The 22,482-nt window shown below is 33.4% G+C and overlaps 1 protein-coding gene across 2 annotated transcripts in view; it reads left to right on the forward strand.

Moving 5' to 3' along the window:
* The window catches only part of CNBD1 (cyclic nucleotide binding domain containing 1), a 457,457-nt gene that overhangs the window by 434,165 nt on the left and 810 nt on the right, over positions 1-22,482 (forward strand). The window contains exons 12-13 of one of the 2 annotated variants that reach the window (XM_053896367.1): positions 12,036-12,095; positions 19,272-20,019. In XM_053896367.1, the coding sequence (XP_053752342.1) occupies positions 12,036-12,095; positions 19,272-19,304 (93 nt within the window). In that variant the 3' untranslated portion in view covers positions 19,305-20,019. Of the gene's footprint in view, positions 1-12,035; positions 12,096-19,271; positions 20,020-22,482 lie in introns of those variants that run through there. The other variant, XM_053896366.1, reaches the window with a different exon arrangement.

Here is a 22,482-nt window from a genome sequence, read left to right on the forward strand (position 1 = left end):
AGGTTAAACACAATGCTTAACATTTCAACATGGACAAATACATACTAGAGCCCATGTGATATTTGTGGGTAATAATGTACACCAATCTGAAAAATGAAATTTAACATTAACAAAGGAACCAACATGATGTGTTTAACATATAATTCTGTTACAGTTCTTACCATTGATATAAAGCAAATTAGATTTTGCTAATTCATGTAATTATCATTTCAAGCCCTGTTTTGTTATTATAATCAGACATTATAAAAATAGTCAAATACAGAGTGAGTTATTACAATTAATTTCCCTACATGCCTAAGAATGATAAAACTAGATAATCTGTGGTTATCACAAGCATTAACTTTCTCCTAAAGAGATAAATCATACATGTGCCTCATCTTTAATGATAGGAATTAATAATATCAAAATACTCATGCAAAGATACTGTTTCATTTATTTTAAGAAGGAAACAAATAACACTGAGCTGAGCTTTCTTTTCCAAAAGATACTAGAGCTATCTTTTTGATTTTCAATTCTCTTTGATTTTAAATTGCTATGGTTGAGTAGTAATAATAGTTGACACAGAGCATTTACTATATGCTTTACATTTAATAACCTAAATCCTTACATCACTTCTATGAGGTAGCTGCTATTATTATCTGTTTTGAGATAAGGAAATTGAGGTACAAGGAAGTTGGATTAATTTCCCAAGACATTGGGTTAATAAGGCCCATGACTGAAAATTGAACCGAGGCTATCTGTCTCTAGTGCCCATGCTCTTAACCATTGTATGTACTGTATCTTGAGTAATCCATTCTAGAAATGTCATCTTTCATATTAATATTTTATACTCTAGAAATTATAGGCAAAACTTTATTGATCTACATTTTCATTTAAATATGACACAATTATGTTTTATTTAATCTAGATATTGGATATATATCTTTATGAATTATTTTTAAAATGTTAACCAATGTACAATTGACAAATTTGATTTCCTTTTAGCTTCTTTCTTTACTGCTTATATGAGAGTACAGTCAAATATGTATAAACGTGTGTTTTTATCAAATTTTATTTAATGGTTTCAGGATAGCTTTAAAATCTGTACTGTCATCTTTGAAATTCTTTTGCCTATGAAATACCATTCATCGAAATTTTGTAAATAACCAAAATAAATCTGGAGCTTAATTCCTACACCATTTAAAATAAAGTCAGTAAAAAGAAAACATTCACATCAATTTAATTAAGTGTGAAATAGTGTGTATGCCAATATCCCATCATTGCCCTGATAACTATTGACTACCAAGACATTCAATATCTCATCTATCATTAGTTTTTGACAAAATAGTCTTCATAATTTAGGCCTCACTGGTTTTTCAACTTAGTCCTGAATTTATTGAATTTGAAATTTAGTGGTCTTTGACAGACCTTTGGTAACAAATGGTACCTTAGGGCATGATGCATTCAAGACACTCCATCACACATTCAAATTATATAAGGTGAATATTATTCTGTTTTCACTCATTTTAAAAGCTAGCAGAGGTCTGGGACTGCCTTGGAAATTCACTGAATGTTAAACTGCAATTTTGATTCTCTGATGAAAGGGGTTTGACTCATGGACAAATTATCACTTTACCTATGACATTTTATTCCATGTCATCTCATATTTGCAGTGACTTCTACTACTTGAACTAAGGTATTCAATTTTATCCATTTTTATGGAACATATACTCCCCTGCTCATCATCTTGTGGCATTCCATTCAAGTGCTCAATGGTGATCTAGCATCCTAGATCCAATATTGTAATTACAGACATAGTGTTGGTAATTGACTAATGACTCAATTTATCTATAACAGATCCATTTGATAAAATTGACAGCAAATCTTAGAAGTGAAGATAACAAGAACTTCACAAGTGAATGGTCCTTATTTCTTTAGCAATAAAGAAATTCAGTTAGCAATAAAGCTGATACTTACCTTATGATGCCTTCATTTATTTATCTCTTGCATTTTTCAATATTTAAAACGCTTATGCCCTGCATCCCCAACCAGCTTGTACATTTTTAAACTAAGAGAAATACTTTTTATTTCAGATCTCCCACAACAGCACTCAACTCTTTAAGGTAGATAAATCAATATTTTTAAGTGATTGATTGAAAGCAAAAATACGCAGTCAGTTAATATTTCCACTTAAAACAAGTGAAATGTATTAGGGAATCCAGTCCAAATCACATTTTGCTGATGATTTTCTATATGTTTTAAGAAGACTGACCTTCCCTCCAAGCTCAGAATTTCCTTATTCGATGATACATAATCCAGGCTCCTTTATGAACTTTGCTCTGAGAACCTTTCCAGCAATGACAGATGAACATCAATGCTCAGGAATTTTGTGTACTACTGCTAACAGATCATATTCATTCAGTGATAATAGATGATTTTGGAAAGTCTTGGATACATTTGGATAATACAACCTCTAAACTCCTTCTAATTCTAAAACCCATTCATTCATATTCATGGCTTTTAGATTGAGTCCAAGTGACTTGGCTAATACAAGCCCATCCATGATTCAGCCCCTGCTGACTTCTCTAGGGTCCTCTTCTGCATTTACTCTTCTTTACTTTATGCCTACCAATGTCAAATTGCTTTAAATTTCCTAAATGCACCATCTTATTTCAAACCTCTGTGCCTTTGCCTGTTGTATTCTTCTCTTACAAACCTGGTAAATTCACCTTTCAAATCCTGTCCATGGGAAACTTCCTCTCTGAAGCCTTTCCCAAAACTGCACACCTTCTAGGAATGTTCATGCCTCCCTTCCTCGTTTTATATTGCATCTGGACCTTACACATCATTTCATTTCATTTCTCAATCATTTAAAATTACCTCTCTCTTATACTAAAATATAGGCTGCTTAAGTGCAGAAGCAGTGTCTTCCTGTTTCTACCTTTAACCTCTGTTACAGTGTTAGCATGAAATGAACATAAGAGTCCACCTTGTCCAACTGTTATATTTTGTAAATAGAGACTGATTGCTATAAATGTTAAAATTTCATTTTTGTATCTAAAAAGTTAATTGATGTTTTATTTAGAATCATCAAAGTATAAATCAGAAAATTCTTGCAAGTGAACTGAGTGCCCTACTTTAAGTAATGCATTTATGTTTCAGTTCTTTATTGCAAAAAACAAGAAGGCCTATATTCTGATAATACATGTTCTCGCAAGAATTAGCATTGAATTGGCTTGATTTTCTGTCTTGAAATAGAAGATCACAATATCCTTTCTCAAAATTCTTTTGGTGCCTCCATGGGTAATTTATATAACAGAACATCTTTGTAAACCTATGCTCTTGCTATCAAAATTCCAACTTGCATGTTCCTGGAACTTGTCATTGTTAATGTCTGTCAGTGGTTATCTGTTAGGTAGGAAGTGTAAATGGAGGAAATAAGAAGATAAGAATTTTTATTTTTATTTCAGATACTTTTGTACTTTCAAAACCTTTATAATATGATGCATGTATATATTTATTTTAGCAAAGAAAGAAAATAAATAGCATATCCAACAATATGGCTCAACAACTGATTAGTCCATTTCCATAGAGAGCATTTTATTATGAAAGAATTGGATTTGAAATAATTTGGGGGTTTAAAATGTCTTCCTTACACGTTGTTTTTAGTACTCTTGACTAGAGATACCAGTTACTTTTTCCAAAATCTTGACTCATGTTTCAAGGATGAAATATAAAGAAGATAAATGACATAAAAACTAAGGTGTGTCCCTAATATTTCCTCCTCTTAACACAATAAAATATTTCTACAAGAAATCCACATTTTAAAATCACAATAAACATATGACTCAATGATCCAGGTATGTGCTTCTGTTTTCCAATTCAAAATGAATTTGGAAATACAAACAGATATGACCTGAATAAAATATATTAATATGTTGTTTTACCTTCCATTTCGCCTAATGTTCTTTTTATTACTTCTGGAAAATTAATGCACAAATGTTAGTAGTTTCTGAAATACTGCCTTTATTTAGTTATCAATAATTTTATAAAGGAGAGACAGGGAAGGCCTTATGGATATACTGATATTTGAGCAGAGACCTGAAGGAATGAGTCAAATATTTATTTTATGGAAGTGTGTCCCAGATAGTGGGAACAGACATATTGAAAGGCCCATTTCTTGTTTGAGTTGAGAACATGGTAAACAAGTCCAAGGAATAGAAACAAGGCTGCAGTGGCTAGAGTGGAATAAGCAAGAATGAAGTGGAAGGAGATGAGTTCAGAAAAGTAGCTGTGATGTGGAAACACTAAAGTGCTCATATGGTAAAGGCTCTAATTTCACTTATCCCTTCTGGGACATGTGAAGTAAATCCTAAATACTCTAGATTTGTTCTTCATTTATCTAACTTTATTCAGTCTTTCCATTTTGATTCCTTTGTACTTTTTAATGTATTAAGATAAAACCTCCATTCGATCTTGTAGCTTACCAGAGTGAATCATTAATTATATCTATTTTACTCTTCATCTGATGCAGGAAATATATATACACACACACACACACACACATATATATATATAGTTATGTTTTTAATTTCCAGAAATGTGATATCACATTAAATATATCTATTATGGCCCATATATTTTATGGTCTTTGAATTTATGTCTGTATTTGTAGATAAGACTCCACACTGGGTAGTTGGAGTGTTTATTTTTAATCCAGGTGTGAACTGTGTACAAAACCAAGAAATGTAGATTTAAAGAAGCCTTAGCTTTGCTGGACCAAAGCAGTGGAAAAAGCAGGCAGCAGGGCGAGATCGCTGAGTTTACCGTTGATGTGCAGCCTGGCTCTTGTTTCCTTCAGGGCAGGCGTCATTACGTGTGGGGGCTGATAGCAGCAGGATGGCGTGCAGCTCTGATAATGCTAACTTTTCTCTCTGACCTAAAACCTACACTGGCCTCCCCAAATGAAACTCACCATTTACCGTTCTAATCGTGGAATTACTTAACTTTATTCTAAGGACTTACACAGAAGTCAGTCACTCTGAAAGTGAAGAAACATTTCAAGACCCACTTGATATATGCATTATCTGGCTGGTCTCCCAATCAAATGTTCCTTCTGTAGGAAAAGTTTCTTGTTTCTTGGATTTTTTTTATGTTTATTTTATTTTTGAGAGAGAGTGTGTCAGCAGGGAGGGGCAGAAAAAAGAGGGGACAGAGTATCCCAAGCAGACTCCATGCTGATAGTAGCAAGCCAGATGGGGGCTTGAACTAATGAACCTGGAGATCACCGAGCTCAACTGACTGAGCTACCCAGGTGCCCCTGTTTCTTATTTTTTTAATATATCTAACATTTATGCATAAGAAATTATTAATATCTTTTTTTTCAGATTCCATGAGCTCTCTATCCTATACAGTATCTTACTGGTATTTTGGTTCTCCTTCTCAACATTGCTATGCATTTGACTTTATCTTAGTATTTTTCTTTCACTTCACTGGAATTTGAGTGTGCAGAAATGGTCAACGCTTGTATTCTTCCAGCCATGCCAAATTGGATGTATCCTACATATTTATCTGACCTAAAAATTATGTACTGTCTCCAGGTTATTGTTCATAAACACTAGGTAGTAAGAATAAATTAAGCAGGAATATTTATGTACTTGAAAAAGCTTTCCTCTAGACATAGTTCTGAGTGGAAACGTACACTTGACATTTCTTAAGTAAGTAGTCATATAAAATTAAAGGGTAAAGACTGACAAATTTTTCTCTATTTTTGCAGTTTATAGATAATCATTTCTTCCATTTTTCAGTTTTGTGGTTTCTAATAGAATGAAGCAAATCAATTTACTTTTCTTCATACCAATGAAATATTAGCCAAATATGTTTGTTTCTCAATAGTGGAATCTAGTACTAGGCCTTGAAAATAAATAAAACTATGTACGTAATAAAGAGTAATTTTTTCAGAAGTTACAAGAATATTTCCAAATCCATCGCCCCATGATTAAATGTTTAGTAGGTGTAATTCTCAGAATAACAAAATTTTTGAATAAGACAACTCAAAGATTTTTATCTATTACTCTGACCATCATACCTTACAAAAGGATACATTTCCATAAATGAGTTTAAAATGTTTTTACTGCACATAAGATGCTATCAATAATTCAATTCCTAATACCTATTTTATTCTAGAACCACACATATTTTCTTCCTGAGATATTGAGATTACCCTGTCAAATTTCATGAGATAATAATACCACCATTTTTCCAAAAGAATAAATATAAGTAATAGTATAAACATAACTTTTATTGTATTTCATGAGAAATATGAAGTTCAAGGAATTCATTATCAGGGTATGTTATTTTTACTGCATATTTTTATGTTAAAAATGACATAACAAATGCCAGGTGTGTTGATTCTCATCTCACACATTTTTTTCTGTTTGGGAATATCCAAAGGCATTCTAAAAGGAAAGCTGACAATTTAATTGGAAATATTAGAGAACTGGTATAAAGAAAGATGCTCAGAATAGAGAAAAGATTGATGGATTGGATTAAATCCATCATCATTAAAAGTATCTTATGTAGAAGACATAATTGTATTCATTATCTCATCACAGAATAAAGATGAATGGTTGGAAATCATAAGGAATTTATTTTAAGTCAGTATAAGACAGCATTTTATAAAGACCTATGTACCCAGCAATGGCTCTTGCTCACCTGAGAGTAGTAAGTCTCCACCCATTGGAAGTGTTGAAGATAAGATTGGGATGCCTTGTATCAAGAAAATTATAGAGGAATTCCAGGACTATGGTGGTAATGTAAATATGTGTAAGTTTCTATCTCAAAGATTCTATAATCTTTTCCTAAATGTTGTTTTATACAAATCCAAGGTCATATGTTTTTGCTTCATTTTAGATTAGTTCTTTAGAATACTATTTGGTGTTTTGCTTTTGCTGAACAGATTTGATTTTACTTTCTTTAAGTAATCCCTCATTCATTAACAATACTCTAAATAAATTACTTTCTAAAGTTACAAAATATAAATTAATTATTATTTATGCTTTTTTAATCTGTCAGATAATGTTACTGCTTTCTTGGAGCATAAATATTATGTTTTGATTATAAGAATCTAACCTTCCTGTGATTAAAATTTACCAATTACTGTGAATTTTAAAAAGTGTATATGCAATAGTTATGAAGTATTTTCTTTCTTTTACCAAAGGTGCATTTTTTTTTAAAACAGAGAATACTTAGTGATAGTTTTGAGAGCTTAAATGGATGGTTAGGACACTTTAAATAGAAAGGAGTAAAATGAGTTAGATAATATGTGCTACCTATCTGTAGAATCTTCAATATCTTCACCTGTAGCTTATCTCAGAGGTCTCCCATTTCTAACGGCACCATAATTGGATGGTTCCTTAAGGGTTATTTAAATAAGAATCAGAGAAAATGCATACTATACAAAACTTTCTTATGTAAAGAACTCCTTATAACAAAATCCAAACAAATCTATTACAGTATATCAACTGCCAGGAAAAGAGAAAGAGAGAGAGAGGGAGACATTTGTAACTTTAAAAATCTCAATATTGGTTAGGATTTCTCTTTTATTTTTCCATGATTTAAGTTTCCATTTTGTGAAATGATCAACCATAGAGTATCCCTGCAGTTGACAAAGACCTAAATATAATGTTGTGACAGAAACCTGGTTGCTCATCAAAATCTTTTCACTTTCCTCCTGGACACACAGCTAGACTACATTTTTCAGATTTCCTTGTAGTTTCCATATTCTCTCTCTCATCATGTCCATGATTTTCCATCTTCCCTCGTTTGAATCTGGATGAAGATGATTTAGAGGAGGACTCTAGAGCCTTTGGAATTGAGAAGCCACAGATAGAAAGAGCCTGGGTCCTTGAATACCTATGCAAAGCAATACCACCACCCATCCCTACATTGGAACATCACAGGAGCAAAAAATAAACAGTGTAGTTTGTTGTGTCTGTTAGCCTATCATTTGTAGGAGTAGTAAGATAAGGTGGAGTTTTTATCAAACACTATGATAAAGCATAAAGCAACTTTATGGTAAAGTGTAACTTTCCACTGGTTTCTATAAAAAAAAAGTATTTATCTTCAATAACCTGAGAATTCTTCAAGAACAGTAACCAAAAATCTCATTCATCGATGTACTTTATGGCTTCTGACATAGAATGGGAAATACACATAGTTTATTTAATTAAGTAATTAATCAAAAGCCCAGAAACCAATCAAATGAAAATTAAAAGTAGCAGATGAATACAAGAAGGTAGTGGATTATCAACCTTAGATACTTTCCAGGCTAAATAACATTTGCAATAGGCAATAGGGGTACAACAATAATAGAATAATCACAAAAGCTCATTTCATTGTATCAGTGAGGCAACATGCTCTGTGGTTACCAAGAACAGGGTCATGTGAACAGATGGCAGTAGTAAGCACACCTGATGACTTTACTAGTGGCTAATATGTACAAAGCTAGGTGGTTAATAGTAATTTCCATGTTATACTAAACCATCAAAAATATTTCTTTAGTTTTGAAATTTAAATCCAATTGCAGTTGTGTCAAATACTGTGACATCAGTCTTTATATATTTCCTTGACGAATAAGCTAGAAAAAGGATGAAGGGGAAAGGAATTGTGGGATAAGTAGGAAGTGAAAAACAGAGAGAGAGAGAGACAGAGAGAGAGAGAGACAGAGAGAGAGGAGATTTTAAAATCTCAGGAAGGATTTTTAAAAAGTTGAAGAAATTGATAAAAACAAAAATTTGGGATTCTACCTTTAAAAACTTCTAATAATAAAACTATATCATATAGACTATAATATATATTTTAAAAATAAAAATATATATCCTAAATATGTATTTATTACTTCTAAATATATATATTTATCATTACTTATTTTTATTATTATTGTGTATATACATGTTATATTTAATTCCAGATGTAGGGGAAAGTTAAAAATAATTAAGATTTACCCAAAATGGGTAGATTAATATGTTGACCTCCTAAATGGTAAAAGGACTCAGAAGATGGAAAATACACTTTTTTCAAATGTTGAGAGATAAAATGTGCTTTCTTTATCATTGGGTCATGAAATGACTAATTTACTTGTCTTATAAGTACATCTCAACTTTGCTAGTGATTCAGGATATATCTTTTTCTTTGGATCTGTGAAAATGTGTTTTACTTTAGTTTTATAAAACAATTATTTCATGGCTAGAAACAAATTTCAAGAAATAATTAAATAATCAAGCCATTTAAATAACTTAAGACCGTCACAAATATGTAAAAAAAAAAACCCAAACCCCTCAATTTTCTGAGTTAAACAGTTATATTTAGATCATTTGCATGTACTCACAACAGAATAATTAGATTTGTGCTAAAATATAAGATCTGAAACAAAGAGCTCAGTTGTAAATAGTGTCAGTTGTTTTTTCACTATTACCTTGTTCTCAATAATGTACATAAAATATGTATTCATATGTATACACACAAATATATATATACATAGGTATTACATATACATATGAGTATATATGTGGGGATATGTGTACAGAGTATATATGCAGGGTGCTTCCTCTTTATCTTCTCCTTCTATTTCCTTCCCTTCCTGTACAATTTAGTCCTGAAGCCATGGCGGGGGCAGGGGGTGGGCAGTGCCAGCAAGGAAGGGCAGCCTCCAGAACAGGGTGTGGATGAGGCCCATGTAGGACAAAGTGGCATTCACCTAGTAGGGCTGTGTGGCATGTGATATTGGAGCCTGAGGCAGCTGATGAGGGCTTCCATATAGAGGGGCAGTAGGCAGAGTGTCAGAGCATGCTCAGAGTAAGAATGAAGGGGAATGATTCACTAGGGAGTGTCCTAGCCTGAGCAGTTTGAGAAGGTTGCCTGCATGGCAGGACTGCCCCCTGCAGGGCATGAGAGCACAAGAGGCTGAGGACAGGTCCTCTCAGAAGGGTCCAGAAATTTGCACAAGGTTTTGGACCTTAGCACCATAAGGAGCGTACCTACACAGGGTGCTACCAAGCACTGGTATTGGAGCCTGAACAGGGTGAGGACATTCGCAGGGAAGGAGACAGGTTCACTGCAAAGACACTGACAATATGATATTTGAGTAGGCTAGAAATGAATGATAGAGAAAGCCACATGGAATCTTTTGGACAAAAGGGATCAAGAATTTATTTGAATAGTGCGGATAAATTATCTGTGCATGTTATAGTCTTTTATTTTGTTCTTTTATGTAGAAAATAGTATGAAAATGATAAAACTAATTATAGTTTAAAAATCTAGTGGATCATTAATATTGTTTCAAAAGAAAAATAGTTTTGGCAGGATGTAGAGATTGGAATGTGGGAGGATATCATTAATATATGAACAAAATTCTACTCTTACAAAACTGTATTATGCTACTAGGAAATCTTACACACACTGGTCAGCATTTCTTACACATATGAGAGAATCTAGGGTTTCCATTCCCTGCATATGTTTAGTGTGTCACACCCTGGACATCTGCTAATGTTGAACATCTGTCTTTTGTTTTCATTGAAAGATGTCTCATTTGGACTGCCAAAAAGAGAATGGGGTCATTAGTTATTCTACAGTGTGAAGTTATCCAGCAGATTATCCTTGTATGAGGAATAATAATGTCAGGAAAGCTATAGTCACTGCAATTAATCCTAAGGTTTGCTTTACACTGGGAGTCATTACAAGCATGATTCCAAAAGTGATTGCCAAACTATCAGAATTAAACAAATAAAAAGACAAATGCAAAACAAACAAAAACAAAAGTTGTTTTATATAGCATTTATTACCTGGTAATCACTGTAAATTTATTTTCTGAATACAAAAATAAAAACCAAAGTAATGAACAAGGTAAGATACTTGTGTGCCTGCTGAATTAGCAAGGTTTGAATTAAGTTTAGTGTAGTTTGAATTGATATGTTTGATGAAAGTGAACAATCTTTGTGACTTACTCTCTATTACATTGTTTATTTGATTATTTTATTAACAGTGACATGTTATTGTCCAGTATGTAGAACAACTGGAAACTTATCTTTTATGTGAAAAGCCATATGCCAGGAGTAAGCTGTTGTATATTATGTCTTTAATATTTTTATTATGTGATATAAAGTATGAAACCAAATTCATTATCATTTGGATTTTTTTGACTATGCATAGGCCATACGGTACGATTACAGGTTTTGATACGAATAGTTGAAATGTTAAGTGGTGCACTCTTTTGTTCTGCTTAAGAAATCTGTTCTTATATTCAAGTGTTTGTGTCCTTCTAAATTATGTAGAATATAACAGGCAAGAATCATGTCCTTCTAAAATGTAAATCCTTTCGCATTTGATAACTAGAAGCTTTCTGGGAGACTATTTGTAAGATAGTTGTTGGTTTTTAATTTTTATATACACCTTACAGAAACATTTATTCAACATAAGCGTAGACCTATATTCACTCATTGTGTTCACAATTTGAATTTAAAAACAATAAAAACAAAAACGATGATATAGACAGAAGAAAAGGAATGATAATTTTAGAGTGACTTAGCACCACAGAGATCATACTGAGCAAATCTTTATTTTAAAAATGCAAGCAGTCCTAATTTCATCCCTCTGTTTCTTAGTTGTTTTCTATTTTATAAAATGGAAGTGTTACGAAGTTACAAGAACACCTGGAAAGACTGTGTATGTGTGTCACTTTATATAAATATAACTAAATTATTTATGTGTTCAATAATAATCCATTGTAAGCTACCAAAAGAACTTTATTTCAAGACCCTGTTTGTCCTTGAAAATCTGACTCTGTCTTCATATCTGATGCTTTGCTTAAATACATTATCCCATCTCTTTTTATCATGTACCTGTTCAATTCCTCTGCTATTATTTTCTAGCTTCTCACAGTTATACATGTTCAAGGTTTGCTTTGATTTTAAATCTAGTAGTTTGAATCACAGTACAGAATGCTAAATAACTGGAAAAGTATTAGCTCATTTAATCAATCTAACCTTGTTTTCTTGTAGGAGGATGTTAAAAATGTATATTTGGAAAGGGAACAAAAAAAGGAATGGAAAAATTTCAAGGTATAGTAATATAGATTGCAACAAAATACATAGGATAACTGATAATTCTTTCCTTATGGTAACCTATATTACATTAGTGAAAACTTGTTCAGAGAGTATGAATATTAAAGAAAATGATAATGATGTTTAAACATTTCTACTGAAAAAATATTGTTTAATTCTTTAGAGCTTAGTACTGTCTTGTAAGAAACATTAAAGTAAATTTGTAGTAATTTAATTTTTTTTCCAAACTTAGAGGGAAGAATATGCACGAAGTACTTACTGTGGGCTAAGCAGTTTATATATGCTGTTGCATCAGTTAACCTATTTAAACATAGTTATTGTTTTTCTTATTTTATGGAAGAGGAATTTAAGGACTGTAGAGATTAAGGAACTTGTTCAAATAACACAGATAGTTAATATAACTTTCAGTAATACAACTCAGGTTTGCTCAATTCCAGAAGCAATGAGTTATTTTTAATTTTATGGTTTTTCTGTAAGAGCAACAGCGTGCAGTTGGCATGTGAGGATAAAACTGTCTTTATTTTGTGATATATATGCCAAAGGAAAAATTAGTGAATATGGTTGTTTTCACATTGCTGTGGAATTAATCCAATCTTTAGCACTTAAAAACGTGACTGCCAGAATCATTATCATTGTTATCACCATCCTCATCACCACTATCTCCACCATCACTTACCCAACCATGGGTGGAATCCTTTAAATATCCCATTTGTGTAGTGCTTTCAGCAAATTTAGAAACAAAAAAAAAAAAAAAGGGACGGGATAACTCTGGAGATTGTGGGACAGCTGAGACACATAGTCTCCAAAACATGAAGAAAAAATTTTTTTAATATTTATTTATTTTTAAGAGAGAGAGAGAGAGAGAGAGAGAGAGAGACAGAGCTTGCGCAGGGGAGGGGCAGAGAGAGAGGGAGACACAGAATCTGAAGCAGGCTCCAGGCTCTGAGCTGTCAGCACAGACTCTGAGCTGTCAGCACAGAGCCTGACGTGGGGCTTGAACTCGTCAACTGTGAGATCATTACCTGAGCTGAAGTAGGACGCTTAACTGACTGAGCCACCTGGGCGCCACAACATGAAGAAATTTTTAAAACACAACATAAGGTGCAGCTGCTCTGGAAAACAGTGTGGAGGTTCCTCAAAAAATTAAAAATAGATCTACCCTATGACCCAGCAATAGCACTGCTAGGAATTTACCCAAGGGATACAGGAGTGCAGATGCATAGGGGCACATGTACCCCAATGTTTATAGCAGCACTTTCAACAATAACCAAATTATGGAAAGAGCCTAAATGTCCATCAACTGATGAATGGATAAAGAAATTGTGGTTTATATATACAATGGAATACTACTTGGCAATGAGAAAGAATGAAATATGGCCTTTTGTAGCAATGTGGATGGAACTAGAGGGTATTTGGCTAAGTGAAAAAAGTCAGGCAGAGAAAGACAGATACCATATGTTATCACTCATATGTGGATCCTGAGAAACTTAACAGAAGACCAGGGTGAGGGGAAGAAAGGGGAGAAAAAAAAAGTTACAGAGAGGGAAGGAGGCAAACCACAAGAGACTCTTAAATACTGAGAACAAACAGGGTTGATGGAGGGTGGGGAGAGGGGAAAGTGGTTGATGGGCATTGAGGAGGGCACCTGCTGGGATGAGCACTGGGTGTTGTATGGAAACCAACTTGACAATAAATTACATTAAAAAAAAATAAGACACAACATAAAGAAATAAGACAATGTGTCACCTTTAAAGTAGCAACCTCTCTTTATTTTTCTGGCTAACATGATAGATTAATGTGGTATGAGATACTACATAAGAAATAGAAAGTAAAAGTGACAGGCAGAAATTTTAAATAGGTGATTTTATTAAAAAAAAAACCTTCAATGTTGTATCATTTGGCCTCTTTACATAGAGTTATTGTTTTTCCTATTTTATGGAAATAAGAAATAAATAGAAAAAGGGGGAAAGGTTTTCAAGCAGGTCAATGTTAGACTTTGGATCTGGGATACCATAGGTAAGTGCTGCACTACTATGTGGCTTTAAACCCGATATGTGTTTCTCCTTTATGTTGTAAGCATGTACAGTAGGGTGTGAACACTGACCCAATAAGTAAGAACAAGTATGTCAGAAAAACTTTCCAAATACTTACTTCTTTTAAAAGAACAGTGAAGGGACGCCTGGGTGGCTCGGTTGGTTAAGCAGCCGACTTCGACTCAGGTCATGATCTTGTGGTCCGTGAGTTCGAGCCCCGCGTCAGGCTCTGTGCTGACAGCTCAGAGCCTGGAGCCTGTTTCGGATTCTGTGTCTCCCTCTCTCTGACCCTCCCCCGTTCATGCTCTGTCTCTCTCTGTCTCAAAAATAAATAAACGTTAAAAAAAATTTTTAAAAGAACAGTGAAGCAAAGGGTGGAGTGAATTCCCACATCAAAATACTACTTCTCATAGCCATCTGCAATAATGAAATCTAATTCTGTGTTCTTGATAAGCTAGTTCTTATGACTTTGTTCATATACCTGTCAGTCAGTGAGCACTGATTTAGCTCCCATCGGGATTTTCAATACTCCAAATATTATAATTTACTAAAAATCAAGTATTTTTCCTTTTAAACTCAGGTCCTTTCCAAAATAAAATCTTATCATTTCTTTAATCCCATAGACAAAAATAAATATTTAATACTTTCCAATTTCCCCTAAGAAATCCAAATCTGTGTGTAAATATTTGCATGTAGGTTTTTAAGAATTTTGCCCCTATAAATATCTGTCCTACTGAATTTCTTTCAATTCCCTAAATGGCCATTCTCTGTGTTGTCTGCAACACCTTTACCTGTACCGATCTGTAACCAATTATTATCAGTTTCATTGCTAGATTGTAATTTGAATAAGGGGGAGATATTGACAAGCATAGTGCCTGTTACATGATGAGAACACAATAATTATAAAGAATAAATGAATGAATAAATAAATGAATGAATGATAAACATACTACCAGAGATGCTTTTACTGTTGAAATGGCCCAGAATAAAGATGCCATAATTTTGCTGATATTTTCCAAATTTATGATGGAGGAATCTCTGGAAAATCTGGGAACTCAAGGCCTTCATTCAAACCATTGTTTCTTTTAAGATTCCCTGCTGTCAGACACACTTTCATCACATAGTTAAGAAATGATTCATAAACTTCCAGCTGGATATATCAGAATCTCAGATTTATTAAAGTTGTTGCAGGAACAATTTATGAAGAGCAATCCACAGACTTGTACCTGATGCTTGTCACTCTTGTCCCAAATCCTAAAATCTAGATTATTTGCTAACCGTGCAAATGTATCTGCCACACACAGGAATTCTTCTTAAAAATGTCTTGTTACCTATCATTTGATTATTGGTCCTATCAGGATGTCTGTTCTAAATCCAAGGAGTTGTCATGGAACTCAACTTTGATTTCCTTTCTTCCTGTAGCGTATACATCAACAAATATTGAAACACCTAAGCATTTTTTTAATTTCATGAGAAAGAACGTTATCAGATTTCATATTTATAGGCATTATACATGTACTAACAAGAACAGATTGTGAGCTTTCATGTTCATGCTTTCTAGCCTAGCAGCCTTAAGCAGTATAGGTATTCTATAGACATTTTCTGATTGATTCATAAAAACTTTAACTAAAAACCAATTGGAAGGTGTATGGAAAAATACATTGTTGCACACAATGGTGTGTTAATCAATGTTTAACAAACTACTCCCCTCCCGTACCCCTAACAAACCAAACCAAAGAAAACCAAACCAAAAACCTTTGACTTGTCACATTTGCCACTTTTCATGGTGTAAATATCCCCATCAGAGCCGATTTCAAGCTCCCCAATGTGAAGTCACTATAAGTACAGTTGGGAAGAGATGCACACAGTGGGCTCTCATGGGTTATGAAGTAGCTCCAGAACACAGGTGGTTCGTCATGTCTGTGAGATTATGCAATTACACAAACCTGGTATAACAACTAGGACGGAAAAAAATACGGCTTGCTTTTAAATTTAAAACCTTCAGAGAATAATGGAAGTGATGAGGAAACAAGGAGCATTCCACCAAAATTGGCAGGAGGGCTGGAATCAGGAAGAATGAGATAGCTCCTTAATGCAATAATGGAAGATTAAGCAAAAGTAGAAATTTGAAGCGAAATAATCATTTATCAGTATTAACTAACAACAACAAAAATTCTGGGTTTGCCACGTATTCTTTCTGGTTCTCCTAAGATAACTAATAAAAAATGTTTGGCATCGATGCTTATTTATATTGTTCATTTTGACCATATATCACAGGCATACCTGCCACCTGATCTCCCTGCCATTCATGTCTATAGACAAACCCTCTTGCTGCCCTGAGCAAATTTGGACTCCTCAAACAAACCAGCTTTTTGTGCTTAATTCTCCCTCCCAAGGTTTTTTCCCTTCTAACCATTCTATTCAGCTTAGTTTTCTTACTCTTTCAGCACAAATTCCATTTTGGCCTTGTTCTTAGTGTTTTTCCCTCACTCCTCTTAAACAATCTGAGATCTTAGTACTTCTTCAGTCACAACATCCACCACCCTCTATTAACATTCCTAATTGCCTGTAGCTCCCACTGGTAGTCTTTTTTCTTACTGGGTACTTATGGTCTGTAATTTACAATTACATAGCTGGTTATGCACTGAACTGTTATTTGCTAAATGTTTTGTACCTATGTCTCCCTCTCTCTTTCATAGTATATTTTAAGGTACTAGCAGATAAGAGACCATACAAAACAAAATAGTGTTGAACACATAGGGAAACTTAGGAAATACTTAATGTTAACTGAAATATAGAACTAGAAAAAGGGTAGTTTGACACATAAATGCCTTGTTAATGCCTTTATAATATTTTACATTAATACCCTAAAATATTTTTATCCCTTTAATAATTTGAACTAAAAATGACACCATAATAATAGTTGCAATCTACATATTTCACTCAAATCTATTCTCAGAATAGGGATTTTTTGGGTTTTTTTGTTGTTTTTAATCTAATCATTTGGAATAAAATAATTTTTAAAAACTATGAATCAGAGGGGTGCCTAGGTAGCTCAGTAGGTTGCACGTCTGACTTTGGTTCAGGTCGTGATCTCGTAGTTCATGAATTTGAGCCCCACATCAGGATTTCTGCCATCAACGGGGAGCCTGCTTCGGATCCTTTCTCCCGCTCTTTTTCTGCACCTTCCCTGCTTGTGCTCTCTCTCTCAAAAATAAATAAACATTTAAAAAAATTATGAATCAGAGTAGAATTGAAGTCAAAGTAGAAATCCATTTTAACACAAAAAATAACTGAAGCAAATAGAATTACTACGAAAAATTCAAATGAAATCACATTTCAGGGCACCTGGGTGGCTCAGTCAGTTAAGCATCCAGCTTTGGCTCAGATCATGATCATGAGTTCGAGCCCCGCCCTGGGGTCTGCACTGACAGCTCAGAGCCTGGAGCCTGCTTTGGATTCTGTGGCTCCCTCTCTCTCTGCCCTCCCCCTGTTTACGCTCTTTCTCTCTCTCTCTCTTTCAAAAATAAATAAACATTATTTTTTTTAATAAATGAAATCACATTTCAAAATACCTGAAGTAATCACTCCATATTAATTTTCAAATTGTGTTTAGAAATTTTTAATGTTAATACCCAGTAGCTTTAAATAAAAATTCAAATTATGGACTGAGCTCTGGCCTATAATTATAATTTTCAAAGGTTAAATAGTTTTATGAATTTTGGAAAAGGGGTCCAGTGGTCACAGACTGATAGACTAATTTTTGTTTGTTTCAAATTTTTGTTAATTCTAGTTAGTTAACATATAGTATAATATTGGTTTCAGGAGTAGAATTTAGTGATTCATCACTTACATAACACCCTCTGCTCATATTAAATGATTAATGGTTTTTGCTAGTTGTTAAGGTTTATTTTAATTAGTCTTTATACCTAAGCATCTCAAATTAATCTAATAATATTAACTGCTTCTAACTTTCAAGAGACAAAACTGACACAATTACTGCATATCTCCAAAATGTAGTGATAAAGCATGGCTCAAAAAAAAATGAATAATAACTCCACTAAAATACTCACAAAGAAAACAAAATAAAAAATTCTCACTCACTTATGTTGTAGCCAATATACGTTATTTCCTCTCCCTAAGTCCAGAGCCAAAAACGCATAATTCTGTGGAGCAAAAAACCAATTTTAAGTAAATATAAAAGTCTAAATGCACTAGCTGCATATATAGTTTTAATTACTGACACATGTTTAAATCAGCATTCATACCAGTCCTTTGGCCCTAATATCATGCCTCTGCTTATATCCCTTCAAGTGAAATTAAGTACCATGTAGTCATCTCTTCTCTAGGCTATATTTGATTAGCTCCCTCAGTTCCCCTCATAAATTCTATTTTCCTTTTTTAAAGATTGTTTTGTTGCTCTCTTCTGGACCCTCCATGATTAACATAAGACCACTAAATTAAATTTCACTTCTTATGCCCAAGTCTCTATTTGCCAAGTTATTATATTACTTGACCTGATGCCTCAGTCTAGTCTTCATGAAATGGAATATACTATTGAAAAGTGAAAATCTTTTTCTCATTCTACCAACTATTGGTTGATCTTTTTATCATAAAATTTATACTTATTCTTCCCATAGGGATTAACATGACAAACAATATTGATCATTAATTCTGTAACATGTATCTTTAGATTTTAAATGGAGACCTCAAGCTTTTTTCTCCTCCTCCTCCTCCTCCTCCTCCTCCTCCTCCTCCTCCTCCTCCTCCTTCTTTTGGCATATCTCTCACTATCATTTCTCTTTGAAAACATTGTCTCATTATTTGAAATTAAAGAATATATGTATTTTTGTGAACTCATGCACAGAGGCATATATATTGCTATAATATTATGCACACATTTGTGCATTTTAATTTTGTCCTGACTACTATGCACTTGATACATTTGCTTCATATATTTCAAAGATAAAAAACATAAGCTAAGTTTGTAAAAAAGCTAATTTCCTGAAGAAAAAAATCATTTGCCCCCTGATGCTCACTGCTTTTTCGACTCTTTGTCTACATGAACTTAATGTTATTCTTAAGAATCCAAACCCATCAACCGCCTTGCTCTCCTACCCTTTCCCATATTTATCTGTAGGTGAAACTAGTCGTCATAGCTGGACTTTTCTGATGCTGAGCTTGACCATTTTTCAACTGCTGCTTTTGATAAAAGACATAATCATCTGGGAAATATAAATGCAGTTTCTGGAGAGAGCTGAGTCCTTCTGAGAATGATTGCCTGGTGAGCCAAGTTCTGTCATCAAAACCCGACAGGCAGTTCACACTGGAATACGTGTTTAAGGGTGTGGGAATATGCAGACAGATTTTGTCCTTTGTGTTTAACTTGGCAGTCTTTTTCCTCACTGCTTCTTGCATTGTTTTATAGCAATGACATCTTCTTACATGATTCGCATGACTAGGTATTTAATAGAGAAACCTGCTGGTTTTCATAAGATTTGGGAAGACGAGGATGGATAGGGAGGCTGTTATAAGTTTGTCTATTTTCAAACCAAGCAATAAATTTAAAAAGCTCTATTTCCAATGTGAATCACAAATGAAGACGTGCTGAAATGTGTTCAAATTAATTTTCTAGTGCAATGGGGAAAAAAAAAACAAGCACTGTAATATCAGCTTCTGCATTTTCTTTTTTAGTCTCCAGAATTTCTCTTTTTAATTTACTGTCCACTAAACTCACTAATTCCAATTCCTTTCTTACCTTTGTCACTAAACACGGTCATGTTACCCAGATAAAGAAAAATACTGTAAGACAGAATCAGTTTCTGATACATGCTACAACACAGATGGAGCTTGAAGACATGCTAATTGAAATAAACTAGACACAAACGGATATCAATATTGTCTGATTCCATTTATATAAGGTGCCTGGAACAGTAAAATTTTGTCTTAGATTGTCTTAGAGATAGAAGGTAGGATAGTGGTTACCTGGGGCTTGAGGGTAAGCAGAATGGAAAGTTATTGCTTAATGGTTGCAGAGTTTCAGTTTGAGATGATAAAAAACTTTTGAGGATGGATACTGGTGATAGTTATACAACAGTGTGAATGTACTTAATGCCACTGAACTGTACACTTAAGAGGGTAAAATGGTAAATATTATGTTATTTACATTTTGCCTATATTGATAAAACAAAGAGGATCTCTGCCAGCTCCCCCACGTTACCCACTGAGATGGAACACTTCAGAGAGAATAGCCGTGTGGTGCACCAGGAAAGGGTAGACCATAGTGTCACAAGGGTAGTGTCACAAGGGTAGTCTCACAAGTGTCAGCATCAGCCAGTGGGCTTAAAGCACAGCATGCCATTTGTGACCATGCCGAGAGATCAGATGTTCTTCTTCAAAGGCTTAAATTTGTTAGACCCACAACATGTACACTATTCTGAATAGAACGGAAGTGATATCTGAGAATGACAAAATCCAATTTCCCATAAGTCCAGAGTGTGAACTTTTGGAGTTTTAGCTTAAATCTAACTTAGAAAAATTAAAGAATTGTTACTTTTTTCTACTCTATGGTAGAGTAAATTTTAGGACCGTTGAATGAGTTTACTTTTTCCTGAAAAAAAAGAAAAGATGTTTTTAAATGTATGCTCTATCTTATCATCAGTGGTGTCTAACAGTATTTTGAGAAATAGGTTTATTTTATTTGGAAATAGGAGCCATAAAATTTATAAAATACCATTTTAAGTTAATAGCCTGCAAAGTCATAATTATGTTTAGTGCAAAAGTGCAGTAACTTTCTATTTAAAAGGTGTTCTTAATTTGGTTTTATTTTCTTTTGTCCTGTGAATTGTCTTTTACCTAGCTTTATTCGTCATCCTGGTTTTCATTTCATTTTTTATTGTAAGTGACACAAACATAAAGCATTTTGACACTGATTTCCATTAAAATATTATATCTGTTGGTATCTGCTTCTAGCAATAAAGATTTCTGTGATTTATATTCTCCATATTTATATATTTCTCTGACATTCTGCTATGCTTTTAGTCAATGCTCTTCTTTCTTTTTTAGTTTTCAGTCATTATTATCAGATCATAAGGTTGTGAGGTTTTTTTTTAACTATTTACATAAATGGGATAATGCTATATTTAGTACTCTTATTTTTGTAGTAACATAAAAAGAAGACTGAATTGGATTCAAATCTGGGCTTTACCACTTTTGAGCTTTTTGACTCACAGGTTATTTAACATCTCCCAAACTTAATTTGGGATTTCTCAACCTATGAAACACTGTTTCTCTATGTTCCATATGTTCAGATCTCAATGAAACAATTCATAGGATATCATATATTTCTTATTTTTATTATAAATCTATATATTAGTGCAGCTTGTTACCTTCGGCGTTAATAGAAATATTAATAGAACTGTATCCTGAACAATTTGGATTATGACTTTTAATTATCCATTTACTGCCCTGAGATTAATTCTCTGTTTCTAATTAGTATTGTTTCAATTACCCAAATTTTATGAAAAAAAATAATGACTTTAATATGTAATTTTTTTCTTTGTACCAATTGAATGGAAAATAATCATAAGATGTTAAGTGGGAAAAAAGTTTCTTAGTCTTTCACAAGAAGAAATGTGGTATAAAAATTAAATTAATATGCTGCACACAATAATATTAGCATCTGAGCTAAAAACAAACAAAAAAACAAACAAAACGATACGCTACAACAGTAGGTACCATATTTAATTTCTGAAGCCTGATATCATTTCAGCTTAACTATATGATCTTTCAAATTAAATTAATGTCAACTTGAATGTTATAGATTGCATAGTTGCTTTATGGATATTTGTTTATTAGTTATAAAATATTTATGTTCCAAGAATTAAATCTAATTTTATCATTGTATATATTTAAGCAATATGTTATGTAATTAATCACATCAGCCCTGGAAGTCAACTAGAATTCTTTATTAAAAATTGCCTTAGTGCCCTTATCTAAAAACCAACCAAACATTCCCTATCTTTCAGGATTGTTGTGAGAGTTAAATGAGACATAGTAGGCAATCAACACATACTCATTCCCTTTACTTATTTATAAATATCACTCCCTATGGCTTTTATTTCATTGTTGTTTTTATAAGTAAAGTCAATATAAACAAAACCAAATGTAGAATTAGATGTTTTTAAAATATTAATGCTGTGCTCCAGATTATGCTAAATTTTTGCATGGTACAAATGACCCACAAGCCCTCACTGACTTCCAGCAACAAAGGTTCATTTCTTACCTACTTGCCCAGCATAGGTTGACTGCATGTTTGCATTTTGCTAGGACTCAGTGTTGCTCTCACATGG

This window comes from Panthera pardus, unplaced genomic scaffold (genome assembly GCF_024362965.1).
Source record: "Panthera pardus isolate Hobbes unplaced genomic scaffold, ASM2436296v1 HiC_scaffold_7, whole genome shotgun sequence".
Classification (NCBI taxonomy): Eukaryota; Metazoa; Chordata; class Mammalia; order Carnivora; family Felidae; genus Panthera; species Panthera pardus.